The sequence below is a fragment of the Corvus hawaiiensis genome, chromosome 1, assembly GCF_020740725.1.
Source record: "Corvus hawaiiensis isolate bCorHaw1 chromosome 1, bCorHaw1.pri.cur, whole genome shotgun sequence".
Taxonomy (NCBI): domain Eukaryota; kingdom Metazoa; phylum Chordata; class Aves; order Passeriformes; family Corvidae; genus Corvus; species Corvus hawaiiensis.
The window spans coordinates 85,066,143-85,087,396 of record NC_063213.1 but is presented as its reverse complement, the minus strand read 5'-3'; the positions used below and the strand labels follow the sequence as shown (position 1 = coordinate 85,087,396).

The 21,254-nt window shown below is 45.5% G+C and overlaps 1 protein-coding gene across 1 annotated transcript; it reads left to right on the top strand.

The window, feature by feature from the left end:
• Window positions 1-3,051: 3,051 nt before the first annotated feature.
• On the top strand, window positions 3,052-21,054 carry UBE2QL1 (ubiquitin conjugating enzyme E2 Q family like 1). The gene is made up of 2 exons (XM_048312252.1): window positions 3,052-4,414; window positions 19,723-21,054. Exons 1-2 carry the CDS (start codon window positions 3,623-3,625, stop codon window positions 19,852-19,854), a joined length of 924 nt encoding a protein of 307 aa, XP_048168209.1. The 5' UTR covers window positions 3,052-3,622; the 3' UTR covers window positions 19,855-21,054.
• The last annotated feature ends 200 nt before the right edge of the window (window positions 21,055-21,254 follow it).

Here is a 21,254-nt window from a genome sequence, read left to right as displayed (position 1 = left end):
AACTCAGTAAAACAAGAAAATCACTGGTCAATATTATCCTACTAGGAAAAAAATGACAAAAAACAACACCTTCCTGACAGACCCAAACAACATCAAATTGGTACTGTAATAGGAGTTCAGAGCCCTGAATCTCCAGCTAGTGGCAGATGCTTCTCTACCACAAGAAGATTCTAAGATGCCCTTCATCAACTGCATGCTGCTCCACATGGAGCTGAGGGCTGCTGTCAGACCTGAGCTTTGAATGCTGTCCTGTGTCACTAATAAGTGGCCAAGCCTGAAAGCACATCTCCAGCTTAATATGTAGGAGTAATATCTGCCAAAGATCAGTCTATTTTTCATACCCACATGTCTCTCTGATTTGAAAGTCATTGCACCACTCTAGGATGTCATTCTGCACTGTAAGTGGATCAACCAGTCCTGCTACAAAACAAGGACATGAGAGTCTTGTCGGGGAGATAGCAGGTGAGTTCAGTTTAACTCCTGCACTTGGCAAACTGCTGAGAAGGTATAATAATGAATGAAGTTAATAGATATGTTTCTACTATTTAAGGTACTAAGGAACAGAAATTTATTAAGAATCTGTAAAGAGAAATCATGGACCAAATTTGTTCATTTTTTTTGTCAGTCAGGGAATATGTGGATAAGGACAGGGGGAAGTCTCTCCTGCAAGCTGTTTAACTACCTGTTGTTTTCCCCCAAGACTTGACTTCAAGCCATCCAGAGTCCATACTGGACTAACCAAATAACTTGCTTGCTGAAAAAGCCTGGGTATGAAAAAGAAGAGTTCACTCCATCACTTCAGCTTTTTGACCCTGCAGACAGTAAGGACAGAGACTGTGATGAATTTCACTACTTTCAGCACCACCAGAGCAGCTCCCTGTGGCAGCAGAACCCTGTTTGGCCAGGCACACCTATTACAGCTTCCTCGTCGCAGAAACAGCTTTCTCATCGCTTCCTTCATTAATCTTGTACCATTTCACAGAGCAGTGGTGCAAGGCCACAGAAGGGCTGCTTGGCTCTGGCCTCCCTTTGCAGAGACTTTCCTCTTTTCTTTTGGCTTCACCACTGGGTAGATACCTCAGTTATATGAGACAGGTAAGTAACTTCCATAATGTTAAATTAATGATCGCAGCTCCTGCTGCCATCTGCCACAGGAACACCATGCAGAGACCTTTCAGTTTAAAACATTAATGTAGCCAACACAAAGGCTCAAGGTGCTGGCTGGCACTATGGTTCAGTTCAGCATCTGTGCCACACCAACCTGCCTTACCCTAGGTATTCATCCGGGGTGACCACTGAGTGCCTTGTTCCACCTGACTGCCTGTGGGGACTGAAGCTGCAGGTAAAGATTCTGTGACTTCCAGCTTTTGCAGCAGAGCAGGAATAGTCTTCCAACCTGTCCCGTCAGGTTTCTCAGTGCCCTGTTCCATATGCTAATAAGAATTTTCCATGTCTGCCTTAGCTTCTCCCCCTGCAAGTCCTGCTGGAGTAATTTTCCCAATGAAGCACAGATTACCTGTTTCCTGGAAGCGTCACACACCACGAGATGTCTGGGTGCAGTTTGCACTCCAGAAATTTCCCAGCTCCATGGATGGGCCATCAGTAGTTCAGGGGAGTGGCATGTCTGCCACACCAGAAGGCTGCTGAGGGGAGTTTTGGACACACTTTCCAATACCCTATAAGCTGGAGGTGCCTCAACTGCTCAGGCAAATGTAGGAGGTAGGAGATTAATATGGAATGAACAGAACAATCTTTGACACTTCAGCCTCCACCCACTTCACATTCCCCAGGATATCTGACCTCCAAGGGAAACACTCTGTCAACAGTACTTCACAATACAGATCTGTTCAGGGGTAGGGAATTTAGCAAGCACCTCTCCTCCTGCACAGACCCGGCTGCATATCTGCACACTGGAATGGATCAGAGCAACTTCAAGGGTTATCACACTGTTGGATTAGCAAGGTCAACAAGACGGAGGGAAGGAGCAAACAAGGACAGCGTTGTGGCACCTGGGCCTCCCAGGCCATCACTGACAGTTTGCTCGCAGCTCTTCACCTTCTCCCTGTTCAATGCAGGCCGATGGAGAGGCACTGGGTGTCACACATGGGTCAACTCTGCCAGTATCTCCTGACATTGCCCTGTGGAGTCTTCAGGGAGGAAGAGGAGATCCACCTCCAGATCCTCCACTGGGAAATGTGTTACGGAATGTAATGCTGCTGTGTGCACACACTGCCTATGGCTTTACATCCTCTGCACAACAGACGTAAACACACTTCGGGCCCTGCCTTCACTATTCTCCAATTCAAAGCATTTATTGTATTTTTTTTTTCTTTTCCAGTCTTTGAAGGTAAAGAATGTGGTGAGAATCAGGTGTTCCTTCCTGTATACAAAGTCCCAGGAGGTCAGACCTACTTGGTCCGGAGGGGAGCAGGTGTGAGAGGGATGGGATATGTATATCTGCTGTACTGAAGAAAGCAGGATTGTCACATCATTCCCAACATAACAAATACCGAAATGCACACACACACACACACAAACGTATACACGTTATGTACTTAGAACTATTTTCCAACCATGTTTATATATCGATTTTTACAGGCCTTATATATGTGATTATATGTGTTTAGGCAGGTAGGTGTATATACATACACGAACTGCACTTAAATGCCATCGTGTCCTCACACATGACCACAGAGCTGTTCTGTCTCTGCATTAGGTGCGGGCTCTGTCCGTGCACACACACGTGCACGGAGCTGCCGCGGTGTCACTTCCCGGCCCTGTGGGCGCCGACACGCGCACACACACACACGTACGTGTGCAACACCTGCCCACGCACCCGCGGGTCTGTCCCGGCGCCCCTCCCCGCCGTCACCGCCCCCGGCCCGCCCGGCCGGCGGGGCCGCTGCCGCAGCGCGGGGCGGAGCGGAACGGGACGGTCCCGCCGGCCGCCGCCCCGCCGAGCCCCGCAGCGGCGGTGCCGCCAGGCACGCAGGCGGCGCGGGGGGCGCGGCGGGGCTGCGGCGGCGCTTCCCGGGCGGGCGGCCCCTCTCCCGAACAAAGGGCCGAGCGCGGGCACAGGGGGGCTGCGCGGGCGGGCTCTGATCCCCCTGCCCGCCCCGGGGGGAGGCGCCCGGAGCGGCGCGGGGCCCGGCCCGCCGGGAGCCGCTGGGGATTGGCTCGGCCGGGCGCGATCCGAAGGTGCCGAGGAAGCCATCTGCAGCGCAGGCGGTTTCGCCGCTGCTGTGCGGGGGGAGGGAGGGGGCTCTCCCGTGCGGGCGACTGGGGGATTTTTTTTTTTTTTTTTTTTCTTCCTACCTTTCCCACTCCCCCTCCCCCCCCCCCCCTTCCTTTTCACGGGATCATGGCCACGGCGGCGGGGCCGTGATGTCCGCGGGAGCAGCCCCGTTGCGGCAATGCTCCCCGACGCAGCTCTAGGCAGGGGAGGCGTTTGAGCGGCGGCCGCACATCCTCCGGCACCGCGGCGGCGGTGGACCGGCGGAGAGGGGCTTCGCCGCCCGCCCGCCGACAGCAAACCCGCCGAGCCGGGCTTTAAATTGATAATAACCACACTAGAGCCCCACCGGTGCTCAGAGGAGGGAGGGATCGCAGAGCGGCGCTCAACATGGCCACTCTCCTGCGGAAAATCGGGCTGATCCGGCTGCACAGCCGGGACACGGAGGACCCCAAGCACCACCACCACCACCGCAGCAGCAGCCAGCAGGGCTCCTCACTCCGCGGCAGGGGCAACCAGAAGAACAGCAGCAACAAGCCGCAGCCGCAGGGCCCCCCCGGGGGCGGCTGCAGCAGCAGCAGCAGCGAGGGCAGCCCCGGGGGCCACAAGAACAAGAAGGCGCCGGAGCCGGCCAAGCAGCTCCCGCAGCAGGCGCGCTCGGGAGTCGGCCGGGAGAAGCCGCGGGAGGTGGGCAGGGAGCCCGGCGCCGGCAAGGAGGCGGCGCAGCGGCCCGGCCCCGGCTCCGGCCCCGGGTGCGGGTCGGGGCCGGCGGCGCTGGTGCCCGCGGGCCGGCAGCAGCACTGCACGCAGGTGCGGACCCGGCGGCTGATGAAGGAGCTGCAGGACATCGCGCGGCTCAGCGACCGCTTCATCTCGGTGGAGCTGGTGGACGAGAGCCTCTTCGACTGGAACGTGAAGCTGCACCAGGTGGACAAGGACTCGGTGCTGTGGCAGGACATGAAGGAGACCAACACGGAGTACATCCTGCTCAACCTCACCTTCCCCGACAACTTTCCCTTCTCGCCGCCCTTCATGAGGGTGCTCAGCCCCCGCCTGGAGAACGGCTACGTCCTGGACGGCGGGGCCATCTGCATGGAGCTGCTCACCCCCCGCGGCTGGTCCAGCGCCTACACCGTGGAGGCCGTCATGAGGCAGTTCGCCGCCAGCCTGGTCAAGGGGCAGGTAGGGCTCCCTGCTCGGGGAGGAGCACACGCATCCATCGCTCGGGGTGCGGGTCCGAGCGGTGTTCGGGTGGGAACCCCAAAGGCGACCAGCCCGCGGCTGACCGCGGCCAGGCCCGGTCTCCCCGAGGACCTGGTGTCACCGGTGGGGCGAAGGCAGGGACACACGTGTTTGGCTCCGGGGTCCCTTCTCGGGCAGGTGCGGGAGAGGTGCGGGGCAGCTTGGAGGGACGAGGAGCACATGCATTCATCGTGTCCTCCCGTCAGGCTTTTGTCCCTATGCTTGGCTCTGCCGCCTGTGGCACACCAAGATACCGTGCCCATTACCCCTGATGGGCACATCCTTCGCCCCACAGCAAAAGGCGGCTCTCCGGGCTCCAGTGGGGTTTGGGACTGGAGTCTCCTGCCCTTCACCAACCAGTCGGCCATACTCGCTGGTCTCTTGCGTGCAGTGCTGCCGCTGGCGGAGGGCGCGACGCTGGAGCTGCTGCCCCCAGGTCTTTGTCTGTGCTGTCCCACATAGCATCCCTCCGGGGACAAGGGGCGACCCCGGCTTTGGGGCTTGGCACACCACCGCGCTGAGGTGTGTCGCGGGGTCACACCGGGAATCGCTGCCCGAGCAGCACAAGCTGCTGGCAAACTTGTGCAGGTTTCAAATCGTCCGGCCCGGAAAGAACAAGTAATTTGGGCTAGGTACTGCAGCTGCAGCAGCCAGACGGTTCCTGCCAACTCTTCTCTTCGAAGGAGGTGATCGGTTCCCCCGGCAGAGGATCTTGTCTGACCTGAATCGGTGCATTTTATGCTGCTTTTTTTTTTTTCCCCCCCTTTTTCTTCTGCAGAATATCTGTAGAAGAGAAGTATTTCATAAGCCGTTTTTAATAAATGAGCAAATAGTCCTGATAGGCAGTACCTCTTTATGGTTATTATAGCTCTGACGGGGTGGTTTTCCTGTTCGTGAATGCCCTTGAACTCGGGGGACATGCACAGCTCCGTGTCTGTCAGTAAATGATACTAAGCAACTTCTTAAATTTGTATCTTGGCAAGGAGATGGGGAAAGAGTAAATAATAACATACTTTTTATTTGCTTACAAATGAGGTTACTCCTGTTTGCATCTATGGAACTGCTTGCCTGAGCAGAAGTAAAGGCTTGTTTTTTCTTAAGACTGAAAATTAATTTTGATTTTTCAACAGGCTCTTTTGTAAGTGGCTTTTCCTCCTTTTAACATTTGGGTCTACTGCTCCTTTTTAAAGTCAGATAGTATTTTTCTCTGCACTTCATTTCAAGAGGTCAAGTTTCCTAGGTCACCTTGGAATATAAAAAAACATCTACCAGGGAAAAAAAAAATTAATTAACAGGGAGCCTGGGGTACATTGAAGTTCTGTAACTGCTCTTGCTGCATCTCACTCTTTGTTAACCTGTCTCTTTTTAGAGAGGTCATAGTTCTTGTTATTTGTTAGAAGGACAATCCTTAATTCTCTCATTTTGTAACAATTCAGCCTCTTTCTGCAGTGTTGAATTTTAAAGGAGTTAAATGAATACTTACTGGGATCATAAAATGGCTCAGTGAAGAGAATCACTGAATTGTTTTATTAGTAATAAATTCTCAGCTATATAATCTGACAATTTTCTTCCCTAAACCACTTAAGAGATTTCGAGAAAGTAGTAGCAATTTTTGATTACCAGACGATGTTTATGTGTGCATCGTTAATAAACACATTTAAAAAGCAACAGTTTCAATAACATTCTTCCAGAAGTTTGCAAAGTCAATTGCAACAGAAAGAGAACTGGGATTAAAAAAAAGGCAGAAATAAACTGCTGACAGTAACTTAGTAGTTAAATAGATATAACATGGCACGTTTCAATCTCTCAGATTGTTCATTCCAAGTGGAAAGGTTATTAGGCAGTATGGTCAATAAATTTGTTTTCTGGGTTAGAGAGATGTTGCCTGTGATGGGTTTGCCAGCCTGTCACTGTAGCTGGGCTCTGTGTCATGGGAGCCACGTTTCCGTAATTGCACTCCTCTCGTTATGTAATCCCCACTCCATTGCATAATAGGGCTCAAAATACGACTGGCACTCCCCTATCCCCGTTTCATTTTACAGGTGATCTACTTTTGACCATTTGGTTTTTAAAACTAAAAACGGAGCCGACAGAGCTTCGAGGGCTGAGGTGCTCCATTCCCCAACGCTGCGTGGCCAGGTTTGGGTGACTCCTGCCATGCCGTGGGCAGTCTTGGTGCCTGCAAGGAGCCATCCCGAACAAAGAGCCATGGCTGTCGGCAGGTTAATTGTGTAATTTCTGTAAGCAGCCTGCAACCTGCAATAGCATGAAATATTCAAGATGCTGTTCATCAGCAAGGCTGGAAGGGTGAGGGCCATTCTCCATCACCTCAGAATGAACCTGCCTGAGCAAATGGCAGCAGCCATCAGGCTGAGGGGGAGATGGGGCACTGCCGCCACCAGTGAGTCAAAGGGACCTTCCAGAGAAATGTCACTGGTTCCCAGCACCATGATGTAGCATGAAATCACCGCGAATACTCCAGCCTGTGACGCATCCAAGAGTGCGCCTGGCTGGCACAGGAGCCAGTGTGAGTGGGCAGGGCTGAATGTTCTGCTGGCACACCTTCCTCCTTGGGGCAATTCAAGGGATAGAACGAAGGTGGCTCATTCCATGAGACATTTTTCGTCAGTCCCATTTTGCTGAGCCAACTGTGGCACTGTCATTCTCTGCTGGTTCTTCAGAGAGAAGCAGCACTTCTTGGTCTGCTGGTAGAGCTGATAGTAACTGTGAGTGTGTGTGACCTTCTGGTTTTTGACAAAGTGATCCAAGAGCAGATAAAATTAACATGGAAAATATATTTTCAGGCAGTTAAGATTCTTGACAAACTCAGATTTTTTTTCATAGATTTCACAGACATTTTAGCAGAGTAGAAGAGAAATGGAGATAAGTCATTCTGACATCTCATGGGATGTCACTCAGGAGTTGAGTCTGTACGGAGACTTAAATGTGCAACTGAGAAATTAAGAGTTAGCAGTTTCCTGTTACTTTTCAGCATTGCCATTGTATGTGGGGAAACCTGTGTCCAAGTTCCCAAACCTGAGCATGTCTCCCAGGGCTTGGATTTTAAAGCAGGGGGGCTGTTTCTCTAGATTTCACCAAGCAGGAACCATACACTTCAGGTGACCTTGCTTGAGCGGTGCCCTACTTTACAGGATGCCCACCCTAGCTTCCTATTGTGAATCTAGCGTTGTATTTTTAGATATTTTTTGTCTGTAAATAAAAGTGTTTAAAATGGAAGAGCGATGACTTTTGTTTGAATATAACAATTCAGCAGTCCCAAATTTAAGAGTTTTTTTCCCTCAGTTTTCAAGGAAAAAATGTTAATTACTAAACAAGTTGGGGTTTGTTTGGTTGGTTGCTTCAGCTATTCAGCTGAGAAAATCAATTATTCACACAGCTCTAGTCAGTATCTTGAGGGGAATTCTCAGTACATCAAAGGCCGAAGACTGTTTATCTGTCTGGGATCCAGAATCCTATTTTAAAAAACTTGGTGTTGTCCTTAACTCAACTGTAGCCTTGCTTCTAAAGGGATGACTTTGTACTTGCTTCCTGCACAGTCAGCTGCTTGCTAGCTCCTGGCATCACAGGCAAGAGCTTGGCCCTGCTGAACTGGCGACAGAGTTGCCGTGAGCCGCTGCAGAGCCAGGGTGCCAGCCAAGGAGGTGGGGTCATGCTAATGAAATAATTTAAATACCGGTTGTTTATCATCCTGGAGGCAACTGTTTGACATGTCTGTCTAGGCAGAGCTTCCCTTTTCTGTCTCTCTGTGTCTGTCCAGGCCGTGGGAGTGGCCCTTGGAGTGTTACTCCTTCTTAGCCCTTTAAAATGACTTATTGATAATTTCAGAGAGAGGTTTAAACATTAGTTGCTCTCCACTCCCAGATAATGGTGTCATTGTCACAATTATATCAATAATTGGAGAAAGGAAGGAAGGGGGAATGGTACCAGTTGAAGGAGAGGGATGTCATGATGGAAGGTTCATCATGGCTCTCCTTGTGTGACAACGCACATGGATGACACCAATGCCCATGTTTCAAGGAGCAGTTGTCTCTCTCATTTGAAAATGTAGTAGATGATGTGGTCCCAAAGGAAAAGGAGCTGACTTTGTCCAAAAATAGGAGAGGTTTTTGTGTTGTCCAATATATGTATTGTTTCTCACTGGACGGAATGATTTGCTGGTGGTTTGATGGACATTTAAAAGAGGACAAAGCTATATATACCAGCATCCAAATAATGCATCAGGATTTTTTTTTCTTTCTTTGAGAGCAACAAACAGAGCTGCACCTGATGCCTTGGGGACTTTGGACGTAAGCTTGCAGTAGTGCTGACCAGTAGATGCCTTGTCCTCTTTTTTACAAGTCCCGTGTTCTCTCCATGGACGCTGGGGACAGCCGGCCAAAGGCAGCTGTCAGGTAGCTGTCAGCTCTGCAGATTGTCATGAAAAAAAGGTCTTTGTTTTGAGGGAAATACTCCCTTATTCTTCCAGTGAATAGGAGGAGCATAAAATTTTTTCCAGGATTCCTGCAGGGAATAGAAGAAACATAAAAATTTTGCCAGGACATACTGCAGTAGGAACAGGGAACCCCTAATTTTGAGTATTGCTGTTGTGGGCTTCTATATAATGATTTAAATAAAAATCAAAATATAGCTTGTAGTTAAGCTTTGATTTTGTCTCGGAAAAGTTCCTGAATTCAAATAAAAGTTGCTGGTGTCTGGTACTTTGATCCCTCACATTATAACATTATAAATACCTCAGTGGAACCCTGTTCGTTTGCTTCAAATGCTGTGTGCCTTGTATGACTATTGAATGGATTTATCTTTCCATTTTAGAGATTCAAATATCCTAGCTGACTTTTACCAGATTGAAACAGCAGAAATGGGCTTGTTCTATGAAAAACAGCTACAGAAGGTAGCTGTTAATCATAGTCTAAATTACTCCCTCTTCATCCTTTCAAACAAAAGTGTGGGCAAGCAGAAAGCAGATGGGACTTGCACGGTGTCCAGGAGGTCAGCAGACTCCAGGTCTTTCAAATATGTATAGCAGAAATTGATTGCAAATCCATGGGTTTTCATACTCCAGATGCTGGGTTTGAGGAGTGTAGCCATGAATAAATCAGCTAATCTCAAAGGCTGCAGAAATGTACAGAGGACACAGTGGTCTCTGAATTATTTGGAGTCATTGTATCCTATTAGGGCCTTAAAAAATAGAACCGCTTTGCTTTTTGCTTTTGATTGCCTGAGCAAGTGATGATGGTTATTCTCAAGGGAGGAAATGTTGCTTTAGGTCCATGGGTGAAAAACACATCGACTCATATACAAAGATGACAGAGGAGACAAAGGCTGTGTTAGGGGACTTGTTTCCCATGAAAAGGTATCTTTTATGACCCATGGATGGGCCAAAGAGGCAACAGAATATTGTTTGCCTACAGAGGAAAATCAGATCTTTTTTGCCTTCTAAGATGTCTCTTTTATTTCATTTGAGAAACCTAGGATTGTCAAGCTGAAGTTTAAGTGAGATCATGTGTATTGAGATGCTGGGCCTGATGAACGGGCTGGAAAAAATAATTGCTCATGTGTACTCTGATATATTGCTGTTCTGACCGTCCACTATTATTATGCAAATGTATTCTACTGAGAGGAATGAAGACACAGGGATTCCAACTCATTGAAATAGGAGGTTGGTTTAATTCTTTTAAAAAGCAGAGGGAACATAATCTCCATTTTTCTTCTTCAAAGCATAAAAATGAAAATTTTAAAATACTTTCAACTGTCCTCCTTACTGTTAAAATAGTCATCAAATAAACTAAATCCCTAAATTGAACTAAATTACTAATTTTAAAACATGCTTTTATGGAGGGAGAAGTAATTAGCTGATCTCCTAAATACGAATTTGAAAGAATTGTGGCTTTGGATTTTGTGAGAAAATTGAATTTGCTGAAAAGAGCAAGATTCTTCTTCCCTGAATCATATAAGTGTTCATTTTCTTTAGTGTAAGTGTTCAGGCAGAAGGAACCATGAAGCATTGGGGTGCTTTGTCAGATACTTTATTGAAAATTGTATTTTTTCAAATGCAGAAAGCCTAGTCACGAAGGGTGATGTCCTGAAGGAGTAACCTCAATAACCCACTTTCTATTGTGAGGAGGATTTACTCTTCCTTTTACAGGCTAGCCTTGAAAATATGCAGCTTTCCTAGCATCCACACAATGCCCAGGGATTTCCATGCATGGCCAGATACTTCCAGACTGAAGATTTGTAACTCCACAGTAGTTCTGCTCCTCGTATCTCAGGAGTCTGATTGCCAGGCATGATCTGAGGCATGTCCCCCTGTGGGCATCTGCTCTCACCAAGTGGGACAGTGGTTAGGTAACATAATATTTGCTGCGTTTCTTTTTCCCCTCTAAGCTCCTTTGGACTGGCGGCAGTCAGTGAAGGGCTCTTCTTTTCCTTGACGTATTCAGTCCTTCACATGCAGTTTCCAGTTTTCTCCTGTAAATGCCAAGAAAGGTAATGCTGACGTTCATTGCAAAGGGAGATGGGCAGTGGGAGGATTGCTGGGTGCAATTCCTCTGCAGTTAAACAGGGAGAAGATGCTGTGGTAGTTATGCTGGCTGAATGGCTCAGAATGTTTCTTAGTTGTAAGGTGCACAGGATCCAGTTGTCATACCTGTAAGTGGAATAGCAGGTTTCTCTTGGATATCACTCTGTTTTTTGGAAGTGCAGGGTCTGGTCTGAGTTGTACTCCACAGGTCATTTCTGGAGGGTGCTGAGCACTCTATAGTGTTTAACTCCATCTGGAAACAGCAGTAACAGAGTAGATCCTGGAAGTCTCAGGACAAGCTTTACAGGAAGGACGTGATACTGTTACCTAACCTGGCTTGCAGTGAAATGAGCACTACACTGGGAATTGAAAGAGCCTGAGCTAGGAAGAAGCGTAGGTGTGCTTTGATGAGAATGAATTTGTAGTCCAGTCTGCACGGAACAGGTAAGTGGGCACTGCATTTCAGATGTTCAGGTGATTCCTCTTCTGAAACAGGATCAAGGTGCCAGTCTGATTCGCCCCATTCTCATTAAAAGTCACACTGAGGAAGGACACATCAGCTGTGCCTGTCCCCAGCCATATGTGGCAGATGTGTGCCTGCCTCATGCACGTGCAGAGTCTGTCCTTGGAAAATGTCTTTTTATCTGCTTCACGATATTGTGCTTTTTCCTTGTTAAAATTGATGATCCTCATTGATTTAATCCTTTTGCTGCGCAGGCTCTCCAAAACCCATGGAACTTCTGCAGTGACTCCTTGATAGAGTTACAAGTCAGTTATAATCCCAAACCTGCATTCAAAGACGAGTGAAAATAAACCCGAGGAAGGAAGACATAAGCCTGCGTTATGAAATGGCCTGGAGCTCAGATGCTTGTCGTAGTCAGGCTTTATAGGCTGTGGAATGATGAGGTATTTCTCCCATTTCTAGGCTTGTGTTACAAATGGTAGCAAGCCCCCAGCTGCAGTATATAGGGCTCATTCCCATAGTACATGCCCATGAAAAAACCAAAAGCATTGTGAAACAAAAAAAATTGATCTTATTAGTTTTTAACATTTTCTGTGAATTTCTATAATTATTAAATTTTCTGTAAATTTGACAGTATTATTTCCATTAAAATATACCTGGCATTGAAGTGTTCTATAATTATTTACGGGAGGAGGTTGTTTAACAGTTTGAGCACTTAGCCTGAGAAGAGCTGATCCAAGTTTAGCTTCCAGGTTTTGCCACTGACTTCAGGTGCAGTCATGGGCTAGTCATATAACTTCACTGTATTCCTCTTTCCCACACGTAAAGTACAGACAACTGTCTTCCCAAAGGTCATTTGAGGACATGTGCTTAAAGCACTCAGAAGTGAGGGCTCTCTGAGTAGATGTCCATGTGCATCAGTATGAAACATACTGCAGTCAAGAGATTGGCACGTTCATATAAATAGCAGTGGGATAGCACATCCACTTGTGACTCTGATCTTACTAAATTTGGGTTTAACTCGACTAGGTGTTCCCAGAGGCAGCCTGCTTTTTACTACTGTTTTGTTCCTGTTTTTGTTTTAGCACTGTAAAACTTAGGGAAATGTGAAGATAGACATTGTTGTGGTGCCTTTGTCTTTACAGCCTGTCACAAAGGATGGTTGGCTTTGCTTTGGTTGGGTTCACACCCGTGACTGTGTTTGACTTGGGTAACTTCCTGATGTGGAGGACCTGTGGGCTTATGCAGAGTTGTTGTCATGTTCCCAGTCTTTCACATGGAGTGGTCCTCAGGAACTCTGCCAGTGCCTGATTCCACAGAGAGGTAGTCCAGGGAGCTCAGCAAAAGACTGAGAATACATTGCAGAGAAAACATCCCTCTGTCACCTAGACTAACCACTACCCTTCTGGTGGCAGGGGACAGGGATTGTCTCTTTTGACAGAAGCCCACCGTGTTGTCATACCTGGAAATGCTTGAGACACCAGAAATGTGGCCAGTGAGAGTAAGAAATTTTCTTATTCTTTTGCCAGCACAGAGTTTGTCCCACCCGTAAAATGCAGGGAGGGAGTTTCTTAACCCACATCTGTGCTGAGATTGTGCTGCCAGCTCAGTGCTGACTTAGGGAAAGGTGAGGAAGAGCAGCACAGTGCTCTGTAGCTGTCAGACAGAGACTGGGGCTGTAAGCGTTTGTATCGATTAAGAGCTACTGGCACCAGGCTGCACACAGACAAATGAGCATAAATAATTACTCAGCTGGAACTCAGATTTCTTTTTCCTGGACAAAGAACAGTTACACTCCCAGAAGGCACAATTTATAGGATGCTTTAATGCTGGAACTTGTTAAGTTTTCACTTCTTTTATGGATTATTCTTAAAAAGGAGACCAAAAAAGGCATGGAAGTACTGCTTTGGAAATCACACATTTGCAGGAAAACCTCACGGTTTTAATTCACTTTTGCTGCAACATTATGAGTATTTGTCTGTATCACGTTCTATACCACTTTGTTTTAGCTATAGCTAATAATCATATACAATACAACATAAGTTGTGTGCAGTTTTTGAGACATGATTAACTGTGCCTCATCAGTACACGAAGGAAAAAAATTATAAACCATGTAATTGGGGGGAGAGACTGTGTATATTGCGCTCTAAGAGCGATGTTGTGACACATTGCAATCAGTGCACTGAGAGCATGACAGTAGCTCACTTTAGCATCGCTCTGCTTTTGAAAGCCTCTCTAAAGCCAGTGGAAATATTTTCCTCTGAAAGCTTGTTTAAATATTCTAGGATAAGGCTGGTTCAGGCTTAAGCACTGAGTACCTCTGTTCCTTATCGGAAAATATTGTTTGCATAGAACAGTTGGGGCCCAAAGCCATTAGTCACTGGCACATTATGGAACGTGCTACGTACCAGAAACTCATAGCATGCTTCAATATTTAGGAAATCCATAGATTTTGTGTCAGCCATGGAGAGGCCTGGGACAACAGACTTGGAAAATGGGCATATCCCTGTGGATCATCTTCCTGTCCATGGGCGGATCGCCACAGATACCGTGTCTGGCACAGTGACTTCCTGTAGTCTTTTGTGTGCTTCTCTCTCTTTGCTTGTTTTCTGTCTCTTGACATTTACCTAGGGATGGGTGAGCAGAGCCTGCTACAGCGATCTGTTAAGAGATGGAGGCAGAAAAGGAAACTGTAGCCATCCGTGTATCCTTATGCTGGCTTACAGGATGGGCCAAGTTTAGCCCCGTGTGCAGAAGGCTTATATGATTTGCCCTTGGGAGACCAACCTGGAGTTATTTGCATTGCCAGGACTAATGAAAGTACACAGGGCTGAGGAAATTGTGTTAAGAGCTGTGCTAACAACGTGATGGTTTGCCTGCTTCTGAGTCTCTTAGCTGTGCACTACTGGAAATGTACACAGCTTTTTGTTAGCTGGTCCAGGTAAAAAAGTCTGGATGTGACTGAAGGGTTTGCTGTGACATCTCAGAGATCCATACCACAGGGGCTTACATTGTTTCCACAATAACATCAGTCCTGTAAGGGCTGATGGCTGAGTACAATAAATCTCTGAAAATTTGAACCTAATATAGCAGGAAGTGGCATCAGGAGAGGACTGACTACAACCTTGAAGGGTTCAGGAGCTGGCTGTGCAGTGCCACAGCTGACCTGTGTTGGCAGTTCAGCTCCAAGTGTCTAAGCTGGACTTGGAGACCACCACAGGTCCCTTCCAGCCAATACTTTTGGTGATTATATGATCCTGTGGAAAGCTGACCTCCGTTACATAGTGCTGTCCTTCTAGGGAGTGCCAACAGGACACACATGGAAGCACACCTGGAACTGTGCTAAAATTGTTGGGTTTGGATCTGGGAACTACTATCATTGATTTGACAAGAGAGGGAACTCACGTTGTCCAGAGAAATCCTCTTCAGGCCGTTCTGACTCTGGAAAGACCAGAAGAAATATCAAGACTGCTTTTCATGACACCATAGGCCAGGTGTTGGCAGATCCATGGTCATAGTGGTCTCAAGAGTTTCAGGCTTCATATTTGGATTCTGTACAGGACTTAACTCTTTCTTTGAACTTTGATCTGGCGATGCTGGGGAAGAATCGACATGGCACATTGCTGATAGCGGTACTGACGGATTTTGAAGAGCTAATAGTTGTTGAGTATTTTTGAGGGTGCACTTCAGTGTCACAGAGCATTATGAAGGGGAGATGTGTTCACAGAGACTACTGTGGCATCACTTGGAAGTAGAAAAGCTCCCAGATTTGCCCACAGAGGTCCATAGATGTGAATGTGTCATGGTCTAACCTCAGCTGCCAACCAAATTCTACACAGTCACTCTCTCACCTCATCCTCTGGCTGGCTGGGGAGGAGAATCAGAAAAAAAAGTAAAAACTTGTGGGTTGACATAAGAAGTTTGATAATTGAAACTAAGTAAAATACAATACTAATAATTATAATAATAATAACAAAAACCCCAACTGTAATTACAAAGAGAGAGAGAGACAAAAAAGCACAAGAAGACCAAGTGCTGCACAATAACATTACTCACCACCCACTGACAGATGCCCAGCCCTGTCCCCAAGCAGTGACTAGCCCCTCCCAGCCAACTGTCCCCTGTTAATATACTGGGCATGATGTTCCATGGTGTGGAACATCCCTTTGGCCAGTTCAGCTCGCTATTCTGGCCATATTCCCTCTTGGCTTCTTGTGCACCTGCTCACTGGTAGAGCACAAGGCACTGTGAAAAATCCTTGGCTTAGTGTGAGCATTGCTCAGCATCAGCTAAAACATCAGGGTGTTATCAACATTATTCTCATGCTAAATCCAAACCAAAGAAAATGATCTCTATTGCAACTGACACCAAGACAGGGGGACAAATCATACATGAGATTCACCTTGGGTATTTTGCTGAACGTGGCAGGAGGGAGTGGTTGGTCCCTCGGTTCAGCCAGGATCCTGAGAAGGATGCCCACAGCAGCTCGTGTTCCAGGAGGTCTTTCTGCCCGCCATCATCAGGGTTAGAGACTGGATGCTTATCAGCTGTTTGTGCAAGCTCATTAGTTCAGGCAAAGCCTGGATGAGCGGCAGGGGATTGCTCGCTGTGCCGCGCTGGCTGGGCGCAGCAGGAGCACGAGCGAGGGAGGAGGCTGAGCGCAGCACATGTCCCCCTGCGCTTCAACACGGCTGCAAAAACCAGTTGGGTGCTGTGGCATTGCTTTCACCTTTCATATGTTTCTAGCTTGTTAAAATTATATCTTGATAAGTACATGAAGTCACAGCAGATGGCAAAATCTGAAACGTTCTCTCCAACTCTTTAATTAGGTTTTCAGTTATCCCTTTATGAAAGACACTCCGTGAGTGTCTGAAAGTATTGCAAGTATTTAAATAAGCTCCTGGTGTGACTTCTCAGAGCTGAAGTCAACACTGATATCTTTATGAAAGGCTTTCTTGGGCTTTCTCTGTTGTTTTTAACCTCTTGTGGAATGTTTTGATCTTGTTCAGATATCAGTTTGATATCTTTCCTTGATGTGGTGCTGGACACATCAAAACATCGGCAATGCTAATGACCTGTATTCCTTACCCTGGCAGTAGTGACGCATGTAGTTTGGGGATTGGTCAAAATGCAGTTGTGTGCAGCAGAGCTGTGGACAGCACATATTTACATACTGTATTTACCATCACTATCATGTTTACAGAATGCAGCAGCTCACAGGCTCCTGTCCAGAGTTAAAATGACTGCATGTTTAAGTAGCAGGCTGAAAATAAACTGTAGTCAGGGCTGGTAGTGGTGCCTGGTAACATGTTTGACACTTTCTTCTGTAATTGTGTCCAAAATTACATTTTTTTCTTAAACTTGGGAAGAGTTTTCTGGGAATGGCAAAAGCTAAAACTCAGTAAGACAGTAGATACCACCTAAGTATAGGCTTGAAAGCATCTGAACTCTGTCAGCTGAAATTCCAGCCTTCTTTCTTTTTACCCCAGGTTTACTTGAGGCACCAAATAGGGAAACTTGCAATCCAGGAGGTTAAATTTTATCCAAATTATATACAGCTGACAGGATATTGGTTAATAAGAGACAGTGCTGACCATACCACCCATAGTTTCTGTATAAGTGTAGAAATACATGGACTACAGCGGGGTGGAATTAGCTGGTCTTTGATGATGCAGTTCACAATACAACCTGCATATGGTACCAGAGTGGAAGTGGATTTAATGATCCGTTGCATTAATAACAGAAAGCTTTCAGAATAAACTCATGAAATGATGCTCCTTTCATCTGATATGGCTCCAGTAACATTTTACATGATGTGATGATATTTACCACATCATTACAGCACCAGAGGATTCTTACTTTTCTGCTTTGAAAGCCGTACATAGTCAGCACCAAACATGAGCTGTTTGCAACGCAAAGATCCTATTTCTAGGTACAGCTTAGTATTAATACTTTGTTAAAGCTGGGGAAGATGTGAATCATACTGTCCTAGGTACTATGCATATAATTCCGAAAGGTATCAAAGCCTTAAAATATAAAAAATAATGTGCAAAACACAGGAGATGGCAAATGGATCTAATCCAGAAATTAAGTAGCAGAGTAAGTTTATATTTCCTTTTGAAAGTATTTCATCGGTGAGATTTTGAGGACAGCATTTTCTGTGCTGATTTAATCTACTGTTGCACCTTGTTTTATCTTTGTGTTTCTCTAAGTGTGATTCCAACAAAACCTCAGATTAGGAAGAAAATACAAAATGTTTTGTAACAACAAAAATACTCCTGCAGAATAATTATGATTGATAATTATATATGATATAATTATGTATGATAATTATTCAATACAAGTTTAAAAATATGTTATCCAGCTTTATTTAATTATTCCATCTGTCACAGCTAAAAATGAGCATTTTCTAAGAAAATTTATGATTGGGGCTCAATTGAAATCCATTCTGATCATCCTTATTTGGGACATATTAATTGCTAAATCTGTGAGATGTAGAAGGTGTCTTGCTGTTTGCTCTATCAAGGGGTATTTAAAGAGGAAATACATTTCTAGTCTGTAAATGGCAGCCAGGGAGAAAGGCAACGAAAAACATCGACAGGTAAAATAGCTGTTTTGAGGAAAACCGAATGGGTATAAACTGACTGTGAATAAGTTGAGGTGGGAATTGGAGGGTGTTCATAATCTCTGGTTAAAGTATGCTCTGAGAGAGAACTCAAACTGCACCAAAAAATGATTTGTTAAAGCAGGAGTAGGAAACTGCTTTTTTCTTTCATGTGTGCATAGTTTTGCTATAACAGGAGCAGTGCTGAACACAAAAGAGCCTCTGCAATATAGTGACAGCTTTCTAGTAAGAAATTGTTTGTCCATGCTGCAGACTAATCGCACTCTTTTTAGTCTATAAAAGTAAATGTGATATTCTGAGGGCAGATTTTGTTTTCTTTTTTCCTATTTTCACCCTTTTTTTCCCTCCATATAGCTGACTATTTTCTCAGTATTTGTTGCATGCTATTGCCAATGCCAGTTTTTGGGCTGAATTCAAAATTGACACTAAAATCAGGGAAGCAAAAGATGATTTTTGAGCTAAAGAGCAGAAAAGAATGACAACATACTGACTTGAACAGAAAAGAATGAGAACATACTAACTTTGTTCTTAATAATTGTAATACTGTAATATGGTATCTGCTCATCAAATACCATTTATTAAAAAGGCTTTCATGCTATCTATCAAACAATTACTAAAATTACTAGATTAGTGACTTCAATAAACTTCTATTTTGTAACAAATCCAGTAGGCATAAATACTTTATAAAGATATGTATTTTATTTTATTCATTTTTTAAAGGTATTAATTGTTGCAGAGTGGTATTAATCTGTAGCTGTATTTCTTTCTTCTGTCTCTGTTGGTTGGTAATTGACACAGACCAATGTGAAAAATAAGGTAAGCTATTGTTAACTCAGTAAAAGTCTCTCTACCGCCAAACAAGGATTTGAATTTTATACGACTGTGCAGTTAGAGGTAATATCTAATTGCAGAGTAATAAAAATGCAGTATATGCAAGTGGGTATATTTTCATTTGTTATCAAACTTGGCATGAAGGCGTAATAAACAAATTAGAACTTTTGATTTAAGATGGAAGCAAGTTGGTTTAAGGCACTCGTTTTAAAAAAGGCGGAGCTGTTCATTTCTCACGGGTCAGGTCGGAGGAAGAGGAGCGGAGTATGTTCCGCGGGATGGATGTGATTCCGTGGGATGGATGTGATTCCGCGGTGGCAGCGGGGGTGAGGCAGGGGCAGCGCTGAGAGCAGCCGTGCCCAGGCAGTCTCTGTCCGCCAGGGCTGCCCCCGGCTGGGCAGGAGGGGTGGCAGGGGTGGGCATGAGGGTCCTCCCGCCAAGCACGGAATGCTGGAGGTCCCAGTGCAGCCGAGAGGGAGGCGAGCCCCAAGGCACGGCCGCAGCGGCGGCCGCGGCTTGCTGTAAGCAGGGCAGCGTTCCAGCGCAGGGGCTCGCCGGGAGGAAACAGCCTGGCAGATGCCTTTTTTTTTTTTTTCCTTCTTTTTACCCCTTCACTGAATATCATTTTAAATCATCTCTAATAATCCATTTGTCTGCTCAAGTTGGGGAACTGTGCTTGCTGGTACCCGTAAGTGAATGTCTCTCGGGCTGATGCATTGAAAAGTTAAGCTGTGGTTTCCAGATGTGCGTTCACATCTCTAATGAAGGTTTTCTCTTTGTGTTTGGCGCAGGGCCGTATCTGCAGAAAAGCTGGCAAATCAAAAAAGTCATTCAGTCGAAAGGAAGCTGAAGCAACATTTAAGAGTTTGGTGAAGACCCATGAAAAATATGGGTGGGTCACCCCACCCGTCTCTGATGGCTGATGTTAGCAACCTGCACTTGACAAAAATGCTGAACAAAAGTACTGTGACATCTCCTCAGTGCTGTACACCGCCCATCCTTTTCTACTTCAGCTTCAGTTACATACCATGAATGTCAAGGAGACATCTAAGTTATTTATGAACAGATGTGTTTACAGAGGGAGAGAAAAAAAATGCTGTGTAGGATTATATTTCAAGACTGGAGAATGGTCATCATTGAAGTCACTTGAGCGGATGCTGAGATTGCGTCATTTGCCCCCATACAGCCCACATTGTCTTCAGCTTCTTTCCATGACAGCAGCACCAAACAGCAGTACTGGAAAGTCTATCCATTACTGCTCAGTTCATTTAAATGTAAATGAAACAGTTAATATTTAATAGGGAAGCAGTGCATTGCAGGTACATGTTTGCTGTGCTGTTTATCTTTGTCTCCTAGCAGGTCAACATAACTTGAAGATTTGTCTTTATGTGGAACTGTGGTCTGCTGTGACTAAATTTAGACCTCATTTGTGCTCTATATATGACCTTTAATTCATAAATGAAACCAGAATTTAAATGCTGAAAGGTCCTAGTGTTGAAAAATTATTAAGTGGAATCACCCAACCGGTTACAATGTGCTCTCTGTGCTGATATTGTGATGTGCTGTTCAGAAATAAACCAGTGCAGTTAGCTGAAGGTTAGGTGGTTTTTGAAAACACATCCATGCCAGGGCTCAGAGGGGTTGGTCGGTGGTAGCAGAACAATGATTACCCTGCCGGTACCTTCTGCAGTAGCATGTGGCCTGTCAGTTCTTCAAAACAGCAAAACAAATGAGTGGAAATGGACAAAGCAACCTTAAAATTTTATTTGTTTAATTTTGAAATTATATGCCAGTAACAGAGTAAAAATTTTCAAGTCAAATGGATAACGGTTTGTAAGATGATTTGCATGACTGGAATTTTTCTTTTTTATTTTCACTGAATAGACATTGTATGTACTTAGAGCCCAGTATCTGAGAAAACCCACTGATGTATATAAATGTCCTATTATTTAATCATTGAAATTTAAGTTTTCTGGTAAACAAATTGAAAAAAACAACTTTCTAAGGGACTCCATAAAAGCTGAAGGTAATGTTAAGAATGGTATAGAAAAGCATTAAAAAATGTGGATTCCGAATGGAAAATCATATTGGACATGTGCTGAATAAAATCACCAGTATCGTTCTGTTGCCTCAGGAATTCAATCATTTTGGCCAGCTTCTGTATTCAAAGTAATAGATTTTCTGTTGTGGCAATCTAAGCGCCATATAGATGTATCTGTTGTGGTGGTATTTTAATTGAAAGTAGGACAGTATCGATTGTAAGACTGATTAGGAGGGGGGAAGCAGTGTGTATTTGGAAGCACTTCCCATTATATGGCTAACA

Coding starts and splice junctions, on each gene's coding strand:
- UBE2QL1 (XM_048312252.1), top strand. CDS start 3,623: ATGGCCACTCTCCTGCGGAAAATCGGGCTGATCCGGCTGCACAGCCGG. Junction 4,415..19,722: donor CCAGCCTGGTCAAGGGGCAG/GTAGGGCTCCCT, acceptor TGTTTGGCGCAG/GGCCGTATCTGCAGAAAAGC.